The sequence below is a fragment of the Musa acuminata genome, chromosome BXJ3-5, assembly GCF_036884655.1.
Source record: "Musa acuminata AAA Group cultivar baxijiao chromosome BXJ3-5, Cavendish_Baxijiao_AAA, whole genome shotgun sequence".
In the NCBI taxonomy this organism is placed as follows: Eukaryota; Viridiplantae; Streptophyta; class Magnoliopsida; order Zingiberales; family Musaceae; genus Musa; species Musa acuminata.
The window spans coordinates 44,230,944-44,250,231 of NC_088353.1; the positions used below are offsets into that span (position 1 = coordinate 44,230,944).

Below are 19,288 nucleotides of genomic sequence, written 5' to 3' on the forward strand. Positions count from 1 at the left end.
CATGTAAATAAAGAGACCCTTTCTTTTCCTTAAACACGCGAAAAGACCAACAAATACAGGCAAGAAAATCAAGAAACGCCAACGGGCTTATGTCCCGAATAGAGATTAGGCTCCAGGTTTCGAGAACGCCGACTGACTGATCAAGGCGCAAGGGACAAACGCGACGATGGACAGCAGCAGGGTCGAAGAACACAGGGAACGAGTCAAGAAAGGGTAAAACAGACGAGGACTGAAACGCCAGGAACTCATTTCCTTGGTCCGGATCAGATTCCGTGTTTCGAGAACGAGGAATGATCAAGACTCCAGGGCCAAACGCGACGGCGGACTGCGGCAGGGTCCGAACACGTGGCACCAGTGGAGAGACAGAGAGAGAGAGAGAGAGACAGAAAGAGAAAGAGAGAGAGAGAGAGAGAGACACACACACACACACCACGAAGTCATTCCAAGAACAGCGACTAACCAAGGCTCCAAGGGCAAACGCGACCGTAGACTGCAGCAGGGCCCAAGATCACGTGGAACGAACGAAGAGAGAGAGGGGAGAGAGAGACAAAGACTCAAGAAACCCCACGAACTCATCCCTTTGATTCGGATTACATCCTACGTTTCAAGAACACCGAGAGATCAATAGGCCGTGGCATACACAGCAACAAGTTACGGCAGAGACTAAGAAAAAGCAGGAACGACCGACGAATGACGGGGAGAGATACTCACGAGGGCGTAAGGCGAGGCGGGGTACTTGGCAACAAGTCCGGTAGCGAGCTTGAACGCGGCCTTGGACTCGCGGGAGTCGTCGGCGTCCCGTATCGGCCGGACCCAACTCTCTGGAATGCCTCCAGCCAGGCCAAATCTGGCGGCCATCGAACCCTTTGATTAGGGTTTTCGTGTTTGGCGACTGGCCAAAGGGGGAAGATACGTAGGGTTCAGGGAGGGAGAGAGAGAGAGAGAGCGTGTACACGGGAAGGCGGAAGAGGCTCTACTTAGCACAGTTAAAATACGTCGCACGGGCCCACGCGCACCGTGGCCTTCTGTTCTCTGATCTTGATCTTGATCTTGTGGAGCGTCCGCGAGCCATGGGTGCCCATATCTACATGAGAATGTGGCAACCACGGGGTGACATGGGTGGCCACGTCAACTTGGATTATTATGTGAGAAATGTTGCATTTTGGATCGTCGACTCTTGGTTGACAATATTTATTTTTTTGTTATTATATATTGATATATCTGAAGGGATGGAAATAGCATGTATCTTATGTGGCGATAACGAGCCTTGCAGCAAATCCTCCAAGGAGATCCCTAAAATCCAAAATTCCACAGTGAAGACACAAGTTTAAGCATAAGACCGACATAATCTACAGCAACTCATTATAGCGGAAAGCTATACAAAGCTTATATAAAACAAAATGCCTAAGACCTCGCACTCGCCAAAAGGACGACAGAAAGGGAAGGAAGATAGAACAATTCTCGCCTCCTAGAAAAAATACACAGAGAACGAGAAACTATGCTGAATAGGAGAACAACGGATCTTCTAAGATTTGTACCATCTATCGGGGCTTGAAAGCAAGTCTGCACAAGAAATTCCAAAGTCCACAGTATTGGGCGTTTCCCCCGGGCCGTATTCCCAGTCTTCACCCAGGGACCTTAAAAGAGTATCGCTATAGTCAAAAGGATTTTGCTCAATGTCCCATACTGTTGGGGCATCTGTATGCCTAACGTCCAACGACATGTCCACAGGATCAGTGCACTGCCAGTTTGTTTCTCTACCAACAGCACCAAAATGGTCAGCGTCACTGTTGTCAGCATCGGCGCCCATAATTCTCAGCATATCTTCTATGGAGAATTCACCTTCAGGTGCATCAGACTGATAAAGCTCCACGTTGCAAGCATCAGCTACGAATGATGGTTCCTCGTTACGTCCACCCTCATCTTCTAATTCCACTGTTGGAAACTCGATAATGCTCTCCCGGGAGCCAGAGACATTCATACGATCGGAATGAGCCTCATCTTTCAGCTTGGTAATAAGAAATTTGATTTGGTCTGCACTGGACACGGAGGCACCAATCGCATCGGAATGATGCAAGGTTGTGGTAGACTCGCTCGAATCCCTCCTCACACCTCCAGGCAGATTGATGCGGGCTGAAGTTCCATACATGGCTCTTGCAGCATCATCGTAAGCTAGAGCAGCTTGGACTGCAGTTGGGAAGGTTCCCAACCAAAGGCGATTACCGCGATTTGGTTCTCGAATCTCAGCAACCCACTTGCCCCAGGTGCGCTGTCTTACACCGCGGTATCTACAACTGCGGTTTTCCGGTCCTCCTTTGCCTCGCATGCAACCTTTCTTTGATCCCTTTGCCGGAGGTTTTCGAATTCGCTTTTCACCATCAATGGAACACTGAAGCTGGCGATTATGCTCTCTCCACCGAGCAATAGTCTCTGCCACAGAATGAGAGCCATTCCTCCCCCTGCGTACTTTCCTTGTCCTGAAAAAAGGGCAAACAGATTTAGCACTCAGGTAAAACAGCAGAAAACATAAATAAACATTAACAACAACGATAAGAGTAAGTATTCACATTTCAATAACAGAATAGATGAACACAGAGAGAACTCAGGTCAGGGAGCTACTCTCACGATCGATGCTCTTCCAACTCTGTAATCAAGATATGCATGACGTTCTAGCAAACTTAAGTCATCATGTAACACCTATTGACTCTTAACACAACAACTCAAGATCAAACCACAAACATCTATAACTTATGTAGTTCCTCTGAAGGAGCCAATAAATTTGTCATGCGACAAAAATTACCATCCATATAACTACTAAAGAATCCTTTGTGGCACGACTACGTCCCAATTTATCGGTGTTCTTCACATCTATAGATAATGTAGTTTGAGTCACGCTTGAGTTGTGCATGACAACTGATAAAGCCACAGCCAGGGAAAAGACCAATAAATTGGTCCAAAAACAGTTGGTCTTACCACCGCAGATTCTTCAATTAAAGTCTCTGGAACGCTTGTTTCACAAAGAACCTCTCTCTGTGTCCAAATAGAAACCATTAGATTCTAAGCCCAAATTCACCAATGCGATGAATGTCAGGTTCTTTCTCGATGCAAAAACCCACATTGTTCGGACAATACACGTGCAAAAGAGAGAGAGGAAACAAAAAGCCTCATGCACTCCTCGGTTTACTAGCATAGAAAAGTTCAGGAAGAAACGAAGGCACAATTATATGGGTTAAACAACAATCTTTCCCTTGATTTAAATGACCTTCTTCCTAAAGAAGAAGCAACCTCCTAATCTAACCTTCAACTCATCTTCAATGGCATGTTTAAAAAAAATACACCGGCAGCTATCAAATAGTAACATAATGATATCAATTTCCAATTATCACTTCCATAATTTGACATCATAACGAAACTGAGACTAGAGTATCAAGCATCCATGACATGGTGAGTCCATAATGCTTTTAACAAAAATACAGAGATGATGACTGATGAAAAATCTAAAGCAACCAAAATACTATTGACTTGACTCAAACATGGCAACATTGGCATCCAAAGAGACACGAAGCATAAAAAGCATTTACTTAGCTGAATCCTTCAGCTTTCTAATTATTACAAGGAAGGAGACCCTCAAAAAGAAGCAAGACCTTACTTCCCGGACAAGGTGAAACAAAAAGACAAAAGACTCAGGTCAATCTCAATCCTAAGCTAGCTATTCTCTTGGTGGAAAACTCGCTCACAACAATCAGTCAAAAAATTGACATATATAAATTTAAAAGAAACAATCAGCTGCATCACAAATTGTAGGATGATGAAGTCGCATCACCAGCGATCTATTTTTCACCTAAAAGTCTCTAAGTATTCTAGAGGAGAACAAAACCTTGATCTATGTTCCCAAAGCGAATCAGAGAGCCAAATCGTTGCGCTCGCATAGCCTCACAAGATCCCACGGCTCAATCGCCCTCTGTCGTCTGCGACAATAAAACGAAAGGAAAAAATAAACCTAGACTTGTCTCGACCAAGTTGCTTCGCGAAAAGCAAGTTCCAACGACAAAGAGAAAGCAGACAATTAACACGACCAGCAAGCCACATCTGATTCCGATGGAGAACATGATCGAGAGAAGAAGCCTTTAACCAACAAATCGTAGAAAACAGAGAGCGTGAAATAAACCTCTTCTTTACCTATTAGGCTCCATCATCATCATGACCATGCTGTTCTTTCCTCCTCCTCGGATTAGGGCTACTGTCCCTCCACCTTGAGGGGCTCGACTAGTTTTCTGATACGATGAAAGAGGAAGAGTTCACCCCCTGCTTCTTATATAGGGGTCGCGAAATCGTAATTGTCACGTGGGAGGCGCCGTGTCGCCGACTGCGACGCGAACTCGGCGCGTGTCGAGGCGAAGCTTCCAGAAAGACGATGAGCTGCTGGTACGTACATAAGCTGTTGCGTAGCTGCTATAGCTGACATGGTATATACCCGCGCCGTACACGTGGGCGCTGACGTTTACGCACGTGGTGTGTCGCGCATCTCTCTACGTGTACGTTTCGTGGACCCACGGGTTCGACGACGGACGGTCGTGGATCGCCCTTGGGGCTTATCCGTCCGATATCGGACGGAAGGTCAGGATTGATGGGTCGAAAGAAAGTCTTTACGTCGCTATGCGATTATTGTTGTGCTAGTTAAGATCTAATTTGGAATTCCACGTGTAACGTCTTAAAAGGTAAATAAAAGACTAAATATTTAATACATTGCACAAAATCCTTCCGATGGATGCACTATTCTTTAATTATAATTATTATTTTGATAAATTAAAATTATTAGGTTTGATCATAACGACATGTCAATTAGGTCTTCGATGTCGACAAATATATAACGTGACGTTTTCTTTGTTTTCACTTCTTTCTTGGTATCATACAAATAAGGGTGATTGCTCTAGAAAATATTTATATTTTAATTAATTTTCAATCGATATATCTTTTTTTTTGAAATAGTATCTCTAATTTTTTAAAATATTTAAATTATTTATTTATTTTTTTGTCTCTTACAGTTTTTTCCTACCGTTCGGCCACAATAATAAAAATATTGCCTACTTGTAAATATTATAAATTATCTAAATAAACTTCTAACCTCAACCAAATTAAGTACCATCCTAAATTTATAATATTATAATGATTTATAGACAATGACATTCAAAGAGATAGAGACACGATGTAATGTCACTTATAGTGTTTTTTCATAATATTTTTAGTATTTTCAATATATCAATAAAATTTTATAAATATTATTTTTAAAAATCATAAATGAATCAAATGAAAACATTGTAATAATTGGTTAAAAGAAGGAAAATTTTGATAAAATTTTATATTGTTTATGAAAGGAACTTATCATTTAAAGTCCTTCCTTACTATTAACGATCACTTAATATTTATAATCTCTTAGAATTTTAATAATATAATATTTTTATTATTCATAACTATTGAATCTCATATTTTGATGATGAAATCAATTTATAGTGTTTAGGATTTAATCTACGTTTTTAAGTGACGCATGAAGTTTTGATAAGTAGAGACAATTAAAGTAGGAATAATCATGTTGAGCAAGAGAAAAACATGTTAGAAGATTGGACGTCACATCGAATGAACGGTCGACGTATCGACATAAGGCTTCAGGCCATGAGTTTGAGCATCGAGCCAATAAGAGCGGAAATTACATAAAAGATATTGGAGTTGCGGAGGTTAATTGACCTATTGGACAATAGGCCGCAAGAGAGGACGATACGCCGAAGATTCGGATGAAGCACTGATAAACAAATGACATGTCGGACAACATTTGATTAGCTTTATAATAATTGTCTATATCGAAGTAAGTTTTAAGTGTGCATGATTAACTATGATAGTGATCAAAGAAGTTCGAGACTTTGGGAGTTCGAGTGTTTTTTGGAAAGTCTATATGTTCATCGGAAGTTCTATCGGAATTAACTGAGAAGTCCATGAGCTTGTCAAAGAAGCTCGTTGGAACTCGCCGAGAAGATTATTGTGAAGTCTAGGAGCTTGCTAGGAGTTCGTCGAAACATTATTGAGAGATTATCGGAAGTTTACTAGAAGATCACCGGAAGAAATATAGACTTACCGAACTTATTTAGCTTAGTATATACTTTAAAATTCATAATTAGCACATAATCAAATTAGAATTGATTCAACTCAAATATGGGCCAATTGGCCCAAGTATATACTGTGTTGGGCAAAGAGAAATGCTCAAATAGTGACCTAATGGGTGAAACCATCGTGACACAATCTTCAAGACCGTATCAGGCGATGGTACCGCCCAGACTCAATCTCCGAGGCTGTCAGACAATGGTACTATCAGACTGGGCAATGGTACCACCCAATGGTAAGGTGTCAGGCGAGGTGATTATAGGTCTCAAGTGGCTTCAAACTTAGAGCATAAAAGTATTTCATCCCAGGTTTCTCGGGTCCTAGTGGTACCATCGCCTGGGCAATGGTACCACCCAATGGCAAGGGTTCTAATTTGTATTTACTTTTTGTTATTTATCTTTATTACAAATTGAATCCTTACTTACACTATGCTCTCCTATGCTTATTTAAGTTAACATATTTCGAAATCGATTATTATCGTAAGAAGATTTTTAAACTGACATATTATTAATTCGCCCCTCCTCTTAGTGTTGACTTGATCATAACGATAACCTTTCTAATTTTATTTTACTAATATTGTCATTGACTCTCTCCATCACCCATGCATTATATTTGATAATTTGTAAATGTTTAAAATATGATATATTTTTTATTAATACAAGTGACATACAAGATGATGTTTTGAGTTGTTACATAATGCATATAATCTTAAAAATATTAAATTATTATAATAAATGTCAACAACCTTTTTTCATAATTTTCTATTCGAACTTTAGTTCGTATCATTTCATCATCTATCTTTTTTTAAATTATTTTATATCATGTCTAACAATTAAGAGGAGGAGGAAAAGAAAAAAAAAGGTCATAAGTAATGAGTGAATTTTTAATTAAAATTAAGTTATAAAGTAAGTGTATATATATATTGATTTATAAAAAAAATCAAAGTTCTTAACATAAGATTTTAAATAATTAAAAAGAACTATAAATACTAATCTCCATGGGAAAAAAACAAAAGATAAGATGTCATTTAGAAAATACCTAAAATAGAAATATTTTATAAAAAATCGTCCTACAAATAATACATAAGTTTGAGATGGCTATGGGAGTCCATTTGATGTACTGTAGTTTCTGTTGAAAATGGATTGGAGCGCGTTTGATAAATAAAAAATGAATTGTAATTTGAAGTGGGATTTTAGGAAACCTTTAATTCAATTAAAATAATTTTCTTTCAGCCACTTATGAGAAAGAAAATATGGTATATATTATCAACTCTCCGATAACAATACAGTCGTTTAGAAATGGGACCCGCCCAAATCCGCCACTCAAAATTAGTAGCGCTTTCCCGCCTTCGCTTCTCCCTCTTCGCGCTCCAAAATATTTCGTTTGGCCTTCCTCTCGCTCTCGTCTCTTGAAGTGACAGGGGAAAGCGAAGCCTCCAGAGCCAAATGGTGCCGCCGCCGCCGACGGACCTCCCAACATGGGAGATACTTCCTACCGCCGATGGTCACTTCCAGTGGGCCGCCGCTGCCGGGGATCCCGGCGTGCAACCGGAGCCGCCGCTCCGAACCCTAGCACGCGGAGTGGATAGCCACCCCGATCATCGCCTCCCTTCCATGGCGGATCTCTCGACCCTAGGTTTCTCCCTTTCGATCTTTCGCTTTCGTGCCTGGCATGTTGGATCTGAGACCTTTCGTTGTGATGTACCTTCTCCTTCAAATCTTAGCTCGTCCGAAGCTTCCGGAGGGTGGAGATGGTGGCCGTGGAGATGGAGAGAGGTTTCCGATGTTTCGGACGGGAACCGGGAGAGCAGTTTCGGTGAGCGAGAGTTCCATCAGGAAGGCGAGGTCTGTTCTCGGAGGAGCGGGCGATATGGACACAAGTGGATCAATAAGACATGGTATGCTATTATCGTGTTCTTTTATGACGGTTGTAAAATTATATTAGCAGTATACTTAATTACTAATACTGGAAAAGTATTGTGGAATAATTTTGTTAGGGGTTCAGAAAAAAATAATGAATTTATTTAGTTTATATAAGTAATTTTCTTGTTTCCTTCTAGGGATTGAAACAACTTCAGGTGGTCAAGATGATCGATTTCCACTGTTTCGTACTGGATCCGGGAAGTCAGTTACTATAAAAGAATCTTCACTTAGGAAAGCAGCAGTTGTTCTTGAAGGAAATGGTATAAATAAAGGTATGTTGGTTGTTTTTCTCTACTTAAATATCATCCATGATTGAAGTCTCATTTTTAAATTGCTAGAGTATATACAGAATGATATTATTTGCTTAAACAGAGAAACTCCTGTTCTGCTACTCATATTATTGTTTTTTCGAAACCAAAATTAACGAGGATGAAAACAACTTCAAAAGCTTAACATATGATGAAGGATATTTAGTCTCATATTGGTTGAGGAATAAGGAAACCAAGGACTTATAAGCCCCCTTACCCTTACTTTTAGAGATACCTTTTGGGGCTCATGAGCTCTGAGAGGGCAAAATTGTGCGGGCATGTCCAAAACGGATAATTCCTCGCGAGCTTATGAGGTCACACCAATGATGATCAAGTGTTGACTTATCAAATTAGTGCTAGAAAAAGGGCTCTGAGCTTTTAGCTCCCTTCCGGGAGGGAGCACTGATAAGAACATTTAGTCTCACATTAGTTGAGGAGTAAGGGAATCAAGGGCTTGTAAACCTTTCGGGTCACTCTTACCCTCAGAGGCATCTTTTGAGGCTCGTGAGTCCGAAAGGACAAAAACATACGGGCACGCCCAAAACGGACAATTCCTCGCGAGTCTATGGGGTCGTACCAAAGATGACCAAATATTGATTTATCAGCATAAAAAGGTTCTTATAAGCATTAACCATTGATAGAAGAACATATTTTATGTGCATACATCTTACCAGCTTAGAAGATCTCACAACAGTGTTTAGAAGATAACTTGCCTTCCTTCGTGTTCATGAAAAGAGAGAAGATAATCTAGAACATAGACTCTCCTGCAACAGAGGTCTTTTAGATTCAGATGTATTTGGTTTCAGAACTGGTCTTGTCACTATAGTGACTTTTCATTAGTGCTCTGGTTGGAGAAATACTTTTGCTGTGTTGCTCATATACACTTGTCTTTCTAGTAGAAAATATAACTGCCTTTTCTTTTTGAACAACCACAAACTATTAATGCAGCAGGTGTGATGTTGTTGAAGTAGTGAAATACCTTTATTGGATGAATTTACTTTATATTAGTGTACAGTGTTTGCAATATCTGTTTGTGTTAAGATGTTGTTCCATTGATACTCAGAAAAAAATAAATCTCTGTTTACAATGCTGTTCTTCCTCTTAGGGGATAAGGTAACTTTGGATGTTGGTGCCAAAGATGAGCTGTTTCCGATGTTTAGTACTGGATCAGGAAAGCCAGTCACAGTAAAAGAATCTTCAATTAGAAAGGCAGCAGCTATCTTTATAGGAGAAAATATGGAGAAAGGTGATTAAGTTGTAATCTTTTCTTTGTGTATTAGAGCTTTATGGCCAATTTCTTATGTTTGTGTTGCTGATGCATTTCAGTTATATATCTTTCTGTATATCTTTTGTAATAAATTCTTCAATACCAGAGGTCCAAGTCTAACAGTGGTGGTAACATGATTTTCGTAAAGTTGCTTTTAGATGACATCAGCAAATGTATCATTCTTTGTGAACCCTAGAAGATTTCTCAAGAGAAAGTGATTCATATGTAACACACTTATGGTTGTGTAAACAGTTTAGAGAGATCTGCCCAAATGGATTTACATTATTGACATGGAAAATGGTTCATGTGATACGGACATCTTCCCTTGAAAAAAAAGAATGCAAGATAAAATTCTTAAGTTAATGTGATGCTTTTATTGTGCTTGATAACTGTTGAGAAAAAACCTAGAGTTGATGTGCATACATCTTTCCTTCTTAGTCAATGGGAAGAAAGAAATACAAGAGAGTAGGCTTCCTGGCTAAGTTTCTTGATGTAAGAGTTGCACATGGATTACACAAGTGGTTACTTCCTTGTAACACTTGATTATCGTGGATACCATAGAATCTTTTAAGTAAGGTGATCTGGAACACAGTCTCACCCACAGTGGAGGAATTCCTGTTATGTGTCGGGGGATCCATACCATCCTATCTCCAAATTGTGCTTGGAATATGAAATTGCATGATTTGGTTGCACAAACTGCAAAGAACATTAGAAGGTCCATCCAGCCCTTTCTATTCCTTGAATTTACAAGTTACAAGATTGCTTACACATATAATACAACATATAACATGTTCCAAGTAGATTGTAGGACCATGCATGTGCTTGATTGGAAGGTAGATTTAAATTCTACTACTCTGCACCCCCCAACTTTGCTGTTACAATAATTGATTTTTTGTATTTCCCTTTTAGAAGTATTTTTTCTCACTTGTATTAGGCACTATTCGCTGAATATTTTGCTCATGTACAGAATCTCCAAATCCTCTGCAATGTGGCAGAAACAATCATGATGGGCATGAAAAATCAGTTTTACTCAATCCTTCAACTGAAAAGGCACTGTCTATTATTGATGGAAGCAATCCAAAGACAGGTCACTGTCAATATTAACTTTGCAATGCACTACTCTTTTCTTTCACATTGAAAAATACCTTTTATTTTGCAATACAACTGCTCATTAAAGCAGACATTTATCACAAGCACATATATATTCATCCATGTATATGCAGAGGGAGAATCTGTTAAGTGAGCAATGTATCTATGCATGGGAATCCATGAAATGTGCTGTTTCTTAAGTCTCTTTCCCTGTAATGCAAACGGTATTGCATTCTGGTAAAGAAAAATGAAATGCAAATGATGTTTCTATAAGCAGATATACTGCTCATTTGAAACTTAAAAAAATAGTTGAATAACAGTGTATGTAGTTGGTATCAATACATTTATATTATCTCTGCATATCATATTGTCTGATTGTAATTTGGAACTAATTCAATATCTTTCAGATTAAAATTTTTAAATGGATAATATGATACACATGGATAACATTTAAATATATACTGCTCATGAAAAATTTACCTCAGGAAAGCTTTTTTCATCTTTTCATTTAAAGCTATATGCATCTTGTTAACGTAACAATAGACCTTATATTTATTCTCAGAATCATTTTCAAGTTTTTTTTTTCAGCTGGTGTTTGATACATAGAAATCAATCTATTTTGCAGAACAGTTGCACGAAAATTTTAGGTGGGACATGAATCAGGAAACTGCTGGAACAAGTCTTCTTGACTGTGTTGATGTGAACTCAGTTCAAAGAAGTCCAGAAAATTGCATCAATAAATTGTGTTCAACAGGAAGCTACTTAACCAATGGTCAGCTACAGAAAACTTTGGAGCATAAATTGGATTCTTCTGATTGTGGACAGTCTCCTGTCAAGTTCCAAACTGCCGGTGGAAGGTATGTATCAATTTCTAATGATGCATTAAAACGTGCAAGGAACCTTCTTGGGGAGTCAGATATAGAAGCTTCAGAGAACAACATCACACTAGATCAACCTTTGTCCTCAGTTCTAAGAAATAAGAATAATCTCGACGACACCTTTTGGAATAAAGAGAACATCTCATCTCCTCATTCTCCCCATTGTGGGGGAATGAGCAAGCTTGTCTCAAGGACCCCACCTTCTCTTACCAAGAGAAGGCAGTTTTCTCTCACTCGGAAAATAAAGTCTGATAGTTATACTCTAGATCAGGAGAATGCCAGAAGCTTCGCTATGGAGAATATTTACTCAGGCAACAAAACACCTGTCAATCAAAAGCCTGAAAAAGATGACCTTCTCTCTGCTGGTAGTGCTGTTGAAATTGTTAGAAGGATTGAGAATGGTGATGGCATGTCTTTAGGTGGACCACTGATTGATATTTCGAACATAGCTGGAGATTGTATGAATATGAATCGGCTTCCCAACGAGAAGAGAAGACCTGGCAAAACGAGTTATGTTTCTCCATTTAAAAGGCCACGCAACTCTAGGTATGTTGAGCTATTATTTTCTATCTTTATTATACCTGTGCCATTGTTTATATTTTATATGATCATTCTATTTATGATCTAGATTCATCACTCCTTTGAAGGGAAGCACTTCTCTTTTGGCTACTGGTAAAATGAATGGACTGCGTAAGAACCAATTGTCATAATGCCAATTTTTGGATGAAGGTATTTAGAGGTCCTTGACTTTGTAGGTTCATCCAAACCATCAACAACAGAAAGTAGCAGCTGCGGTAGGATATCCACTCGATATCCATTTCAACTGAAGAGAAAGAATCTTAAGGACTTCTTTGGTGGTCCTCCAACATGCCAAGATTTGGTACTAATGCTATACATTGTAGTTCATCTTTTGTTATCTTTTGTTCATGATGTCACTATTGTCAAAACCTGACATACATGGTTAAATGCTGCATTACCCAGTCTGGATCCCTGCCACATGAAGTGAGCAACATGGATGCAGATAATGCTGTGACTTACAGGTTTTATGATGCATTTCATCATGATGAAATTGGATTAGAAGCCTTTCAGGGCATGCTGCTCAAGTCTGGTGCATCATCATCAAATGCCACAAAAGAGTATGTTATACTCTTAGTTTCAAGCTTGCATTTTTTTTTAAATCTTAATTGATTTTAGTGCACATTCATCTTCTGTAATAAGGGAATATGCTGTAAACAAGTTTGGCCATCAGATTGTATTTGCATACATTTTCATGGATCTGACAAGCTCACTGAAAAGTCTTCATTGTAATGGCTAACGATTATGTATAAATGATAGCTTCTATCTAGGATAATTTGATCTGCTTAGTTGAAGACCAGGACAAGATTGGTAGGTCCAAGGTGACAAACATTCAGCTACTTTATTTTTTTATTTAGAAATAGTCAAGAAGGCCTACCTTAGCTCAATTGAGCTTATGTTCTCTAGTTTCTGAAAATTTCTAATTCAACCAACACTAAAATATGCTTATTAATTGTATCAAGCTTATTATCATACAGACACATATGTGGACCACATGCTTCCTTATTTTATTCTGCATTTTTTGCTTCTGCATTTGTCCATACAGGTCACTTAAGGATTATACGGATTCTGCACTAAAATTACTCATGGTATGTATCATGGAACATGATAGAAATATGCAATATCTATGTATACTTCATATTGGACAGTATTTATCTTGCATTAAATAATGAAAATCTAAATTAGCTTACCTTTTCCTATTGTCTTTGAACCACTGTCTTTGTCCATTTAATATATGTGTATTTCTTATTTTTAGGCTAGTCGCACATGTATTTAGAGCCTAATTAAATAGGATGTTTTGTGTCAACTGAAAATTTTGAATTTCGTGATGATCCTTGTGCATGTAACATTCCATCATAGTTGAGCATGTAGGGCTATCACGAGCATTGTGCCAACCAGTGCCATGCTTCCATGTCATACCATGCTAGCCAATGTTGTGCCTGTGTTGTATATATCAACCAGCATACCTTGGTATGCCCAATACGTGCGGTCCTTGTCCAGACCATTTCTCCTACATGCTTTTGCTTTTGTGCTGTTTATTTATTTTTTGTATAGCAGAAACCTCCTTACAGTGGTGCATGAAAGGCACTGAAATCTGCCAGCTAAGGATATGATGAATTCTATCGTAGCTTTTATTGTTAATTTTTTTCTTTTTATTGATTTATGCATTAGGTGGGTAACAAATCACTACAGATGGATTGTCTGGAAACTTGCATCTTTCGAGAGATGCTATTCAACTCAAGTTGGAATCAAATTCTTAACAGTTTGCAATGTTCTTGAGGAATTGAAATGCAGGTTTAACTCACACTCTCTTGTTTTTTGATAATATGCAGTTTTTATATCTGTGATGTCTGTCTGTGGATGTCAGGTATGAGAGGGAAGTAAACTATGGTCATAGATCGGCGCTAAAGAAAATCTTGGATGGGGATGCATCGCCTGCATCTATGATGGTTCTATGTGTTTCAGCAATCCATTCTACTTCACGACCAACAATGCTAAAAGCAAATGATTCAAATTATCCAGATGAAGATATTAAGAAACTTTATGACAGTAGTTCAACAGTGACCAAAATTAATTGTCAAACTCGAATAGAACTAACTGATGGATGGTGAGTCAATGTTTCTCCTTATCTCTCGAAAAAGATAAGCCGAGTTCTGCATGTGTTCAATTCTTCGCACTTCTTCAGGTACTCTTTGGATGCCTTGCTAGATGTATGGCTGTTGAAACAGCTTGCTGCTGGAAAGCTGTTTGTTGGCCAAAAGCTTCGGGTAGGGCGGATCCTTTAATTTTAGATATTGCTGTGTAGTGATTTGTTTTGCCATTTCTAAATGAATCATGTGGTTGCCAAACTTAACTTGCAGATTTGTGGTGCTGGGCTATGTGGTTGGGTTGGACCTGTTTCATCTCTTGAGGTCCCTTTTCTTTCAAGGCTCTATCTAGTAAACACCTTGGAATTTGAAATATTGTAGTCTTATCAATTTTTTTTTCTTTTCTTTAGGCATCAAAGACAGTCCATATGCTGATACATATAAATGGGACTTACAGGGCTCAGTGGGATGAGAAACTCGGATTTTGTAAGTAGTTTTTGTTGAAAATTTGTGGTTATCAGATTGCATATCGTATATGTTTCTTATAGCATGATTCATTTCTTACTTTCTTAATATTTGGAGGCAAGAGAATTTCTGCTCCTTTGGCTTTTAGCTGCATCAAAGTCTCTGGGGGTAAAATCCCCCGAACTTTGGTGGGAATTACAAGGGTTTACCCCGTTTTATACAAGGAGAGGTATCCTACTTGTTTTTTCTACTGGATAAAGTCTCTAGGCACAAGTGTATATCATAGTGGCATAACTTCATTAAAGCTGGGCTCAGGTTTCCTGACGGTGCATATGTTGTAAGATCAGAAAGATTGGAAAAGAAGGCACTTCAGATATACAACCAGAGGTGCTCATTTATCTTATTCTTAAACTTTGCATAACAGATAGCTCTACACTATTTGCATTGTCTTAATGGTCTACCATGGTAGGTTACTAGGCAAAAGACAGCTTCGTTCGTTATAAGATGATCCTATATTTTTTTGGTGATAATGTCCTTTTTCGTTTTCTCTAAACTCTTGGCAAGTAGAAAAGGTGGTGCGAACAACTTTTAGGGGTCTTTGCGTTTGTCAGATGGTCTAGATGAACATATTCAAGCAGTAAAGCATCAAAGATGCTAAAGGAGGTAAAACATCAAAATTAGAACACTGAACCCTGAATTCGGTGCATATGTGAGGCCATTAACTTGCGTCACATTCCATCTAATGCACTATGAATTCTTTTGCCAGAGTCTTTTCCCCTCGGCATTTGTTGGAAATTTTTATCCATTTTGTTTAGAAATTGCATGTCGTGTCATCTCCTCGTATTTAGTTTATCTGCTCTTTGTGGGCATTATTTTCCATGATACTATTGTAATCAGATACATCATGCTGCTCTTGTTGACATCATTTTCCATGATAATATCATAATCTGATATACAAATGGCATTAGTTTTTCACTTGAGATATATGGTTACACTGCAGACGATGTAATATTGCAGAGGCTATTATGTCTGAGCAATTGGATGTTTTTGTCGACATAAATGATGGTGATGAAGGGGCAAAACTTTGTAAGATACTTGAGACTGCTGCTGAGCCTGAAGTTTTAATGGCAGATATGACGTCAGAGCAACTATTTTCCTTCTCAACTTACCAGGCAAAGCAAAAGGTTGGTATCGGTTCTTGTTCCTTCAAATTTGGTTCGATCTGGAAAACCCTTTCAGAGATGTACGGTTCAACTCCAGGAGATTAGGCAATCACATCTGCAGAAGATGATTGAGAAAGCTTTGAAAGATGCTGGCGTTGCTTCAAGGGAGGTCACGCCCTTTATGAGGGTTAGGGTGGCAGGTTTAACCAGTAAATACTCATGCAGAAAGGGCCGATTCAGGGAAGGCTTGATAACAATCTGGAGCCCAACTGAGGATCAGGTAATGGTGGGAATAATGCTTCTATTGCTCCTAAATCTCTTCATTCTTCTGTTCACGAAATCACATATGTGAAAGCATGAAAATTTAGTTACTGCAGGGAAAGAGGTAACGAGACAGTTCACACAAATCCTTATATTCGGTGGCTGTTGCTCTTTTATTCTGCTAGATAGATAAATTGACATGAAAAATTTACCATCATTGATAATTTTTTTTCTAACTTAGTCGCTGCATTCCCTTTGGAGGTGATGCACTAAATTGCTTTTATCCGTGAGGCATTTAATTCTTTCCCCCAAGTCTTCTACTTTCATAAACTTTGTTTCAAACAGAGTTTAAAGACGACTTTTGCTTTCCTTGTCATGCTGTCCGACAGAAAGTTGACCTGGTAGAAGGAAAAATATACGATGTTTCAGGGCTTATGCCACTGAACTTTAGTATGGATGTCCTTTATCTTCAAGGTGGTGGATATTCCACAGTATGGAAAAACTTGCCCTCGACGGAAGCTGATAAATATGAGTAAGCAAATTGTGACATTGGTTGGTTAAACTAAAAGCATCCTTATAACTAATTTATCGACCTTATTTCCTGCAGACCATTTTTTAATCCTCGCAAATCAGTCAACTTGTCAAATTTGGGTGAGATACCTCTAGCAAGGTAAATCTTGCGCCTTTCTTTCATCTCTCAAATCTCATTGTATCTATGACTTCTGTCTTCCTGTTTCAGTTCCCTTCTAACTGGTTGTGCTGCTTGTTTTAGTGAATTTGATATTGCAGCAATGATTTTGCATGTCGAGGATGTTTGCATGTCTGGACGCCAGAAAAAGCAATGGATTTTCATTACAGACGGATGCAATTGTAGCTCAACTTCTCAATATCAGGAACAACATGATTGTTTGCTTGCTGTCAGCTTCTCGTCACCTATGGTGGACAAGGATCTGTTCAGCCACCACCATGAAGGAACCGTAGTATGTGATAATGTGGAGCAATCCCTTGGGGAAGAAATTTCTCATGAAATCTATATTTGAGTATCAATTTTAGCTATTAATGCTCGTATATTTCCAGAGCTTATATTCATCGTTAGCACCGTGCCTTATGTAGGTTGGGTTCTATAATCTGGTGAAGCGAGCGAGGGATCAGACAAATCATCTTTGGGTTGCAGAAGCAACTGAAAATTCTACATATTCTGTCTCTTACAACCTTCCTGGCGATTGTCATCTAAAGGTAGCAGCAACATCTGCTCATAGATGGGCAAAATTATCCTACTTGGTGAGATGTTTTAATATGTTCATAGCTTGGATGGCTGTTTTCTTAACCACCAGAGAGTTCCTACTCACATACTCTCACTTTGCGCAGACCATTCAGAAGCTGAAGGAGAGAATATCGTCTATACTTGGCCATCATGAAATATCAAGATAAAAGTCATTGGTTGTTCTTTTTCCAGGTTTTGTCAGCAACTTGATATCCCATGTTCTACAAGGTAATATCATCAAAATCCGGTAAGCTGAAGACCAAAAGGGGACATGATCGTGCTAATTATTCAATGGCGACGAGGCTAGCGGCTTTTCTTAAGACAGTATGGGCTTACTTGGCTGGCCATTACACAGGCAACCAACCAACCTGAAGAGCTGATGAATGTGGTTTCTTTCACCAGCAGTTTATTACTTAGGCAACGAAGCTTGGATCTTAATTTCTTATGAGAAAAATATCTGAAGAGTATTCTGTCACATTCTGATTTTTCTTATTTTACTTGAGGCGATGGCCTCCAAAGAGAGCAAGGCAATTTTTTTTTTGACTTTAAATATATTTATATATAGTCAATAAAATTCTTGGAATGCTCATTTTTCATACGTTTATGAGAGATTATTGGAATGTTTATGCAATCTTTCTAAAATATAACTAGTTTCTAAGTACATTTATGCGAAACTATATTCTGAAGCTGACTGGAGACAGAGTTAAACAGTTGCTGACCGGTGCATGCTCCGATTAGAGGCTGCACTTGCGGCAACGGAAATCCGAACTCCAAGGGTACCGGTTATCTCGAACGCGGATGCCCATCTACACTCGGATCCTGCTACAATCCAGAAGATTGTGGTTACCATGTTGCAGTTACATTTACTGCGCCATACTGTTTCACAATGATCATTAATAGTTTCTTTTGCATGGCTGTCCTTTCTAGCGCTGGTGACGTCACCGGTTCAGTGGGAACCGACAGTCAAGACTCTTTTGAGCAAAGGGCTAAAGATAAGTTACGACTTAGGACTCGGAAAGGTAAAAACACCACAGAATATAGTATCATTGTCAGAGCTAAACAAAAGTTACGACTTACGTATTCCTTTTCTTTTGCGTTCTGCAATTGCTAAGCTTATTAACCTGTAACGCCGTCTCCAGCACTGTCAAATGTGCAACAGATGACGAGAAACTACCATGGTGGTCACGCCTCGCCTTTAACGCCGTCCCTCTCTTACCAGGGGCATCGCCTCCGCACGAGTTCATGCCCCGTCAAGGAGATCAAATATCAAGAAAACAATAAACGGCGAAGACGGGATTCATTCAAACCCAGAAATTACGATAAATCCATTCTACCTCAAATAATTATAATCACTCATATAATTTTATTTATAAATTTCTTATATTTTTATGATTTATTCGTATCTAAATAATTCTTATATTTTTAAAAATCTCTTAAATTTTTATAATTTATTCGTATATAGAATATTCTCTATATTTTCAAAAATATCTCTCAAACTTTTATAATTTATTCGTACCTAATTAACGACATACTAATTCATGATAAATTATATTTATATATATATATATATATATATATATATATATATATATATATAATTTAAAATTAAAATTTATAATTTTGATCCTGAACCACTTAAATCCTTATTATTTACTATATTTTCAAAAACATAACATATACATTTTAAATTTAAATTAACATATATAATTTAAAATTAAAATAATTAATTAAAAAAAAAAAAAACTAGAACCTCAAGACGAGTAGTTCTACCCTTGTAAACAACTCTCCTATGAAACACGACAAAGAGAGAGAGAGAGATAAGGAACAAAGATACCCTACTAGACAACAATGGCTT

General features: G+C 38.4%; 2 protein-coding genes across 4 annotated transcripts; one reads left to right on the top strand and one right to left on the bottom strand.

The window, feature by feature from the left end:
- Nucleotides 1–1,288: 1,288 nt before the first annotated feature.
- On the bottom strand, nt 1,289–4,323 carry LOC103986197 (dehydration-responsive element-binding protein 2A). Of its 2 annotated transcripts, XM_009404124.3 has the most exons (3): nt 4,180–4,300; nt 3,878–3,968; nt 1,289–2,477 (listed from the first exon to the last, which is right to left on the bottom strand). In XM_009404124.3, the coding sequence occupies exon 3, from the start codon at nt 2,324–2,326 to the stop codon at nt 1,526–1,528; it is 801 nt and encodes a 266-aa protein (XP_009402399.2). In that variant the 5' UTR covers nt 2,327–2,477; nt 3,878–3,968; nt 4,180–4,300; the 3' UTR covers nt 1,289–1,525. The 2 variants fall into 2 exon arrangements, with proteins under 2 accessions (XP_009402399.2, XP_009402398.2); XM_009404123.3 differs by lacking the exon at nt 3,878–3,968 and having other exon boundaries at nt 4,180–4,323.
- Nucleotides 4,324–7,559: 3,236 nt separating this feature from the next.
- Nucleotides 7,560–17,955, top strand: LOC103986476 (protein BREAST CANCER SUSCEPTIBILITY 2 homolog B-like). 2 transcript variants are annotated; one of them, XM_065151779.1, is made up of 23 exons: nt 7,560–7,788; nt 7,877–8,050; nt 8,213–8,347; nt 9,489–9,629; nt 10,618–10,737; nt 11,365–12,163; nt 12,246–12,289; nt 12,397–12,497; nt 12,599–12,753; nt 13,865–13,987; nt 14,061–14,300; nt 14,379–14,460; nt 14,554–14,604; nt 14,691–14,766; nt 14,863–14,974; nt 15,061–15,132; nt 15,746–15,929; nt 16,006–16,188; nt 16,559–16,701; nt 16,777–16,839; nt 16,942–17,149; nt 17,283–17,450; nt 17,538–17,955. In XM_065151779.1, exons 1-23 carry the CDS (start codon nt 7,599–7,601, stop codon nt 17,598–17,600), a joined length of 3,627 nt encoding a protein of 1,208 aa, XP_065007851.1. In that variant the 5' UTR covers nt 7,560–7,598; the 3' UTR covers nt 17,601–17,955. The 2 variants fall into 2 exon arrangements, with proteins under 2 accessions (XP_065007851.1, XP_018681556.2); XM_018826011.2 differs by having other exon boundaries at nt 12,373–12,497; nt 17,538–17,749.
- The last annotated feature ends 1,333 nt before the right edge of the window (nt 17,956–19,288 follow it).

Excerpts from the sequence above, each read along its gene's own strand:
- LOC103986197 (XM_009404123.3), bottom strand. The coding sequence starts at position 4,208 with ATGGTCATGATGATGATGGAGCCTAATAG. Across the intron at positions 2,478-4,179 it reads ATGATGATGGAGCCTAATAG|GACAAGGAAAGTACGCAGGG; the intron begins GTAAAGAAGAGG and ends CCCTTTTTTCAG.
- LOC103986476 (XM_018826011.2), top strand. The coding sequence starts at position 7,599 with ATGGTGCCGCCGCCGCCGACGGACCTCCCAACATGGGAGATACTTCCT. Across the intron at positions 15,930-16,005 it reads CTTACCAGGCAAAGCAAAAG|GAGATTAGGCAATCACATCT; the intron begins GTTGGTATCGGT and ends GTTCAACTCCAG. Across the intron at positions 16,840-16,941 it reads GGTGAGATACCTCTAGCAAG|TGAATTTGATATTGCAGCAA; the intron begins GTAAATCTTGCG and ends TGCTTGTTTTAG.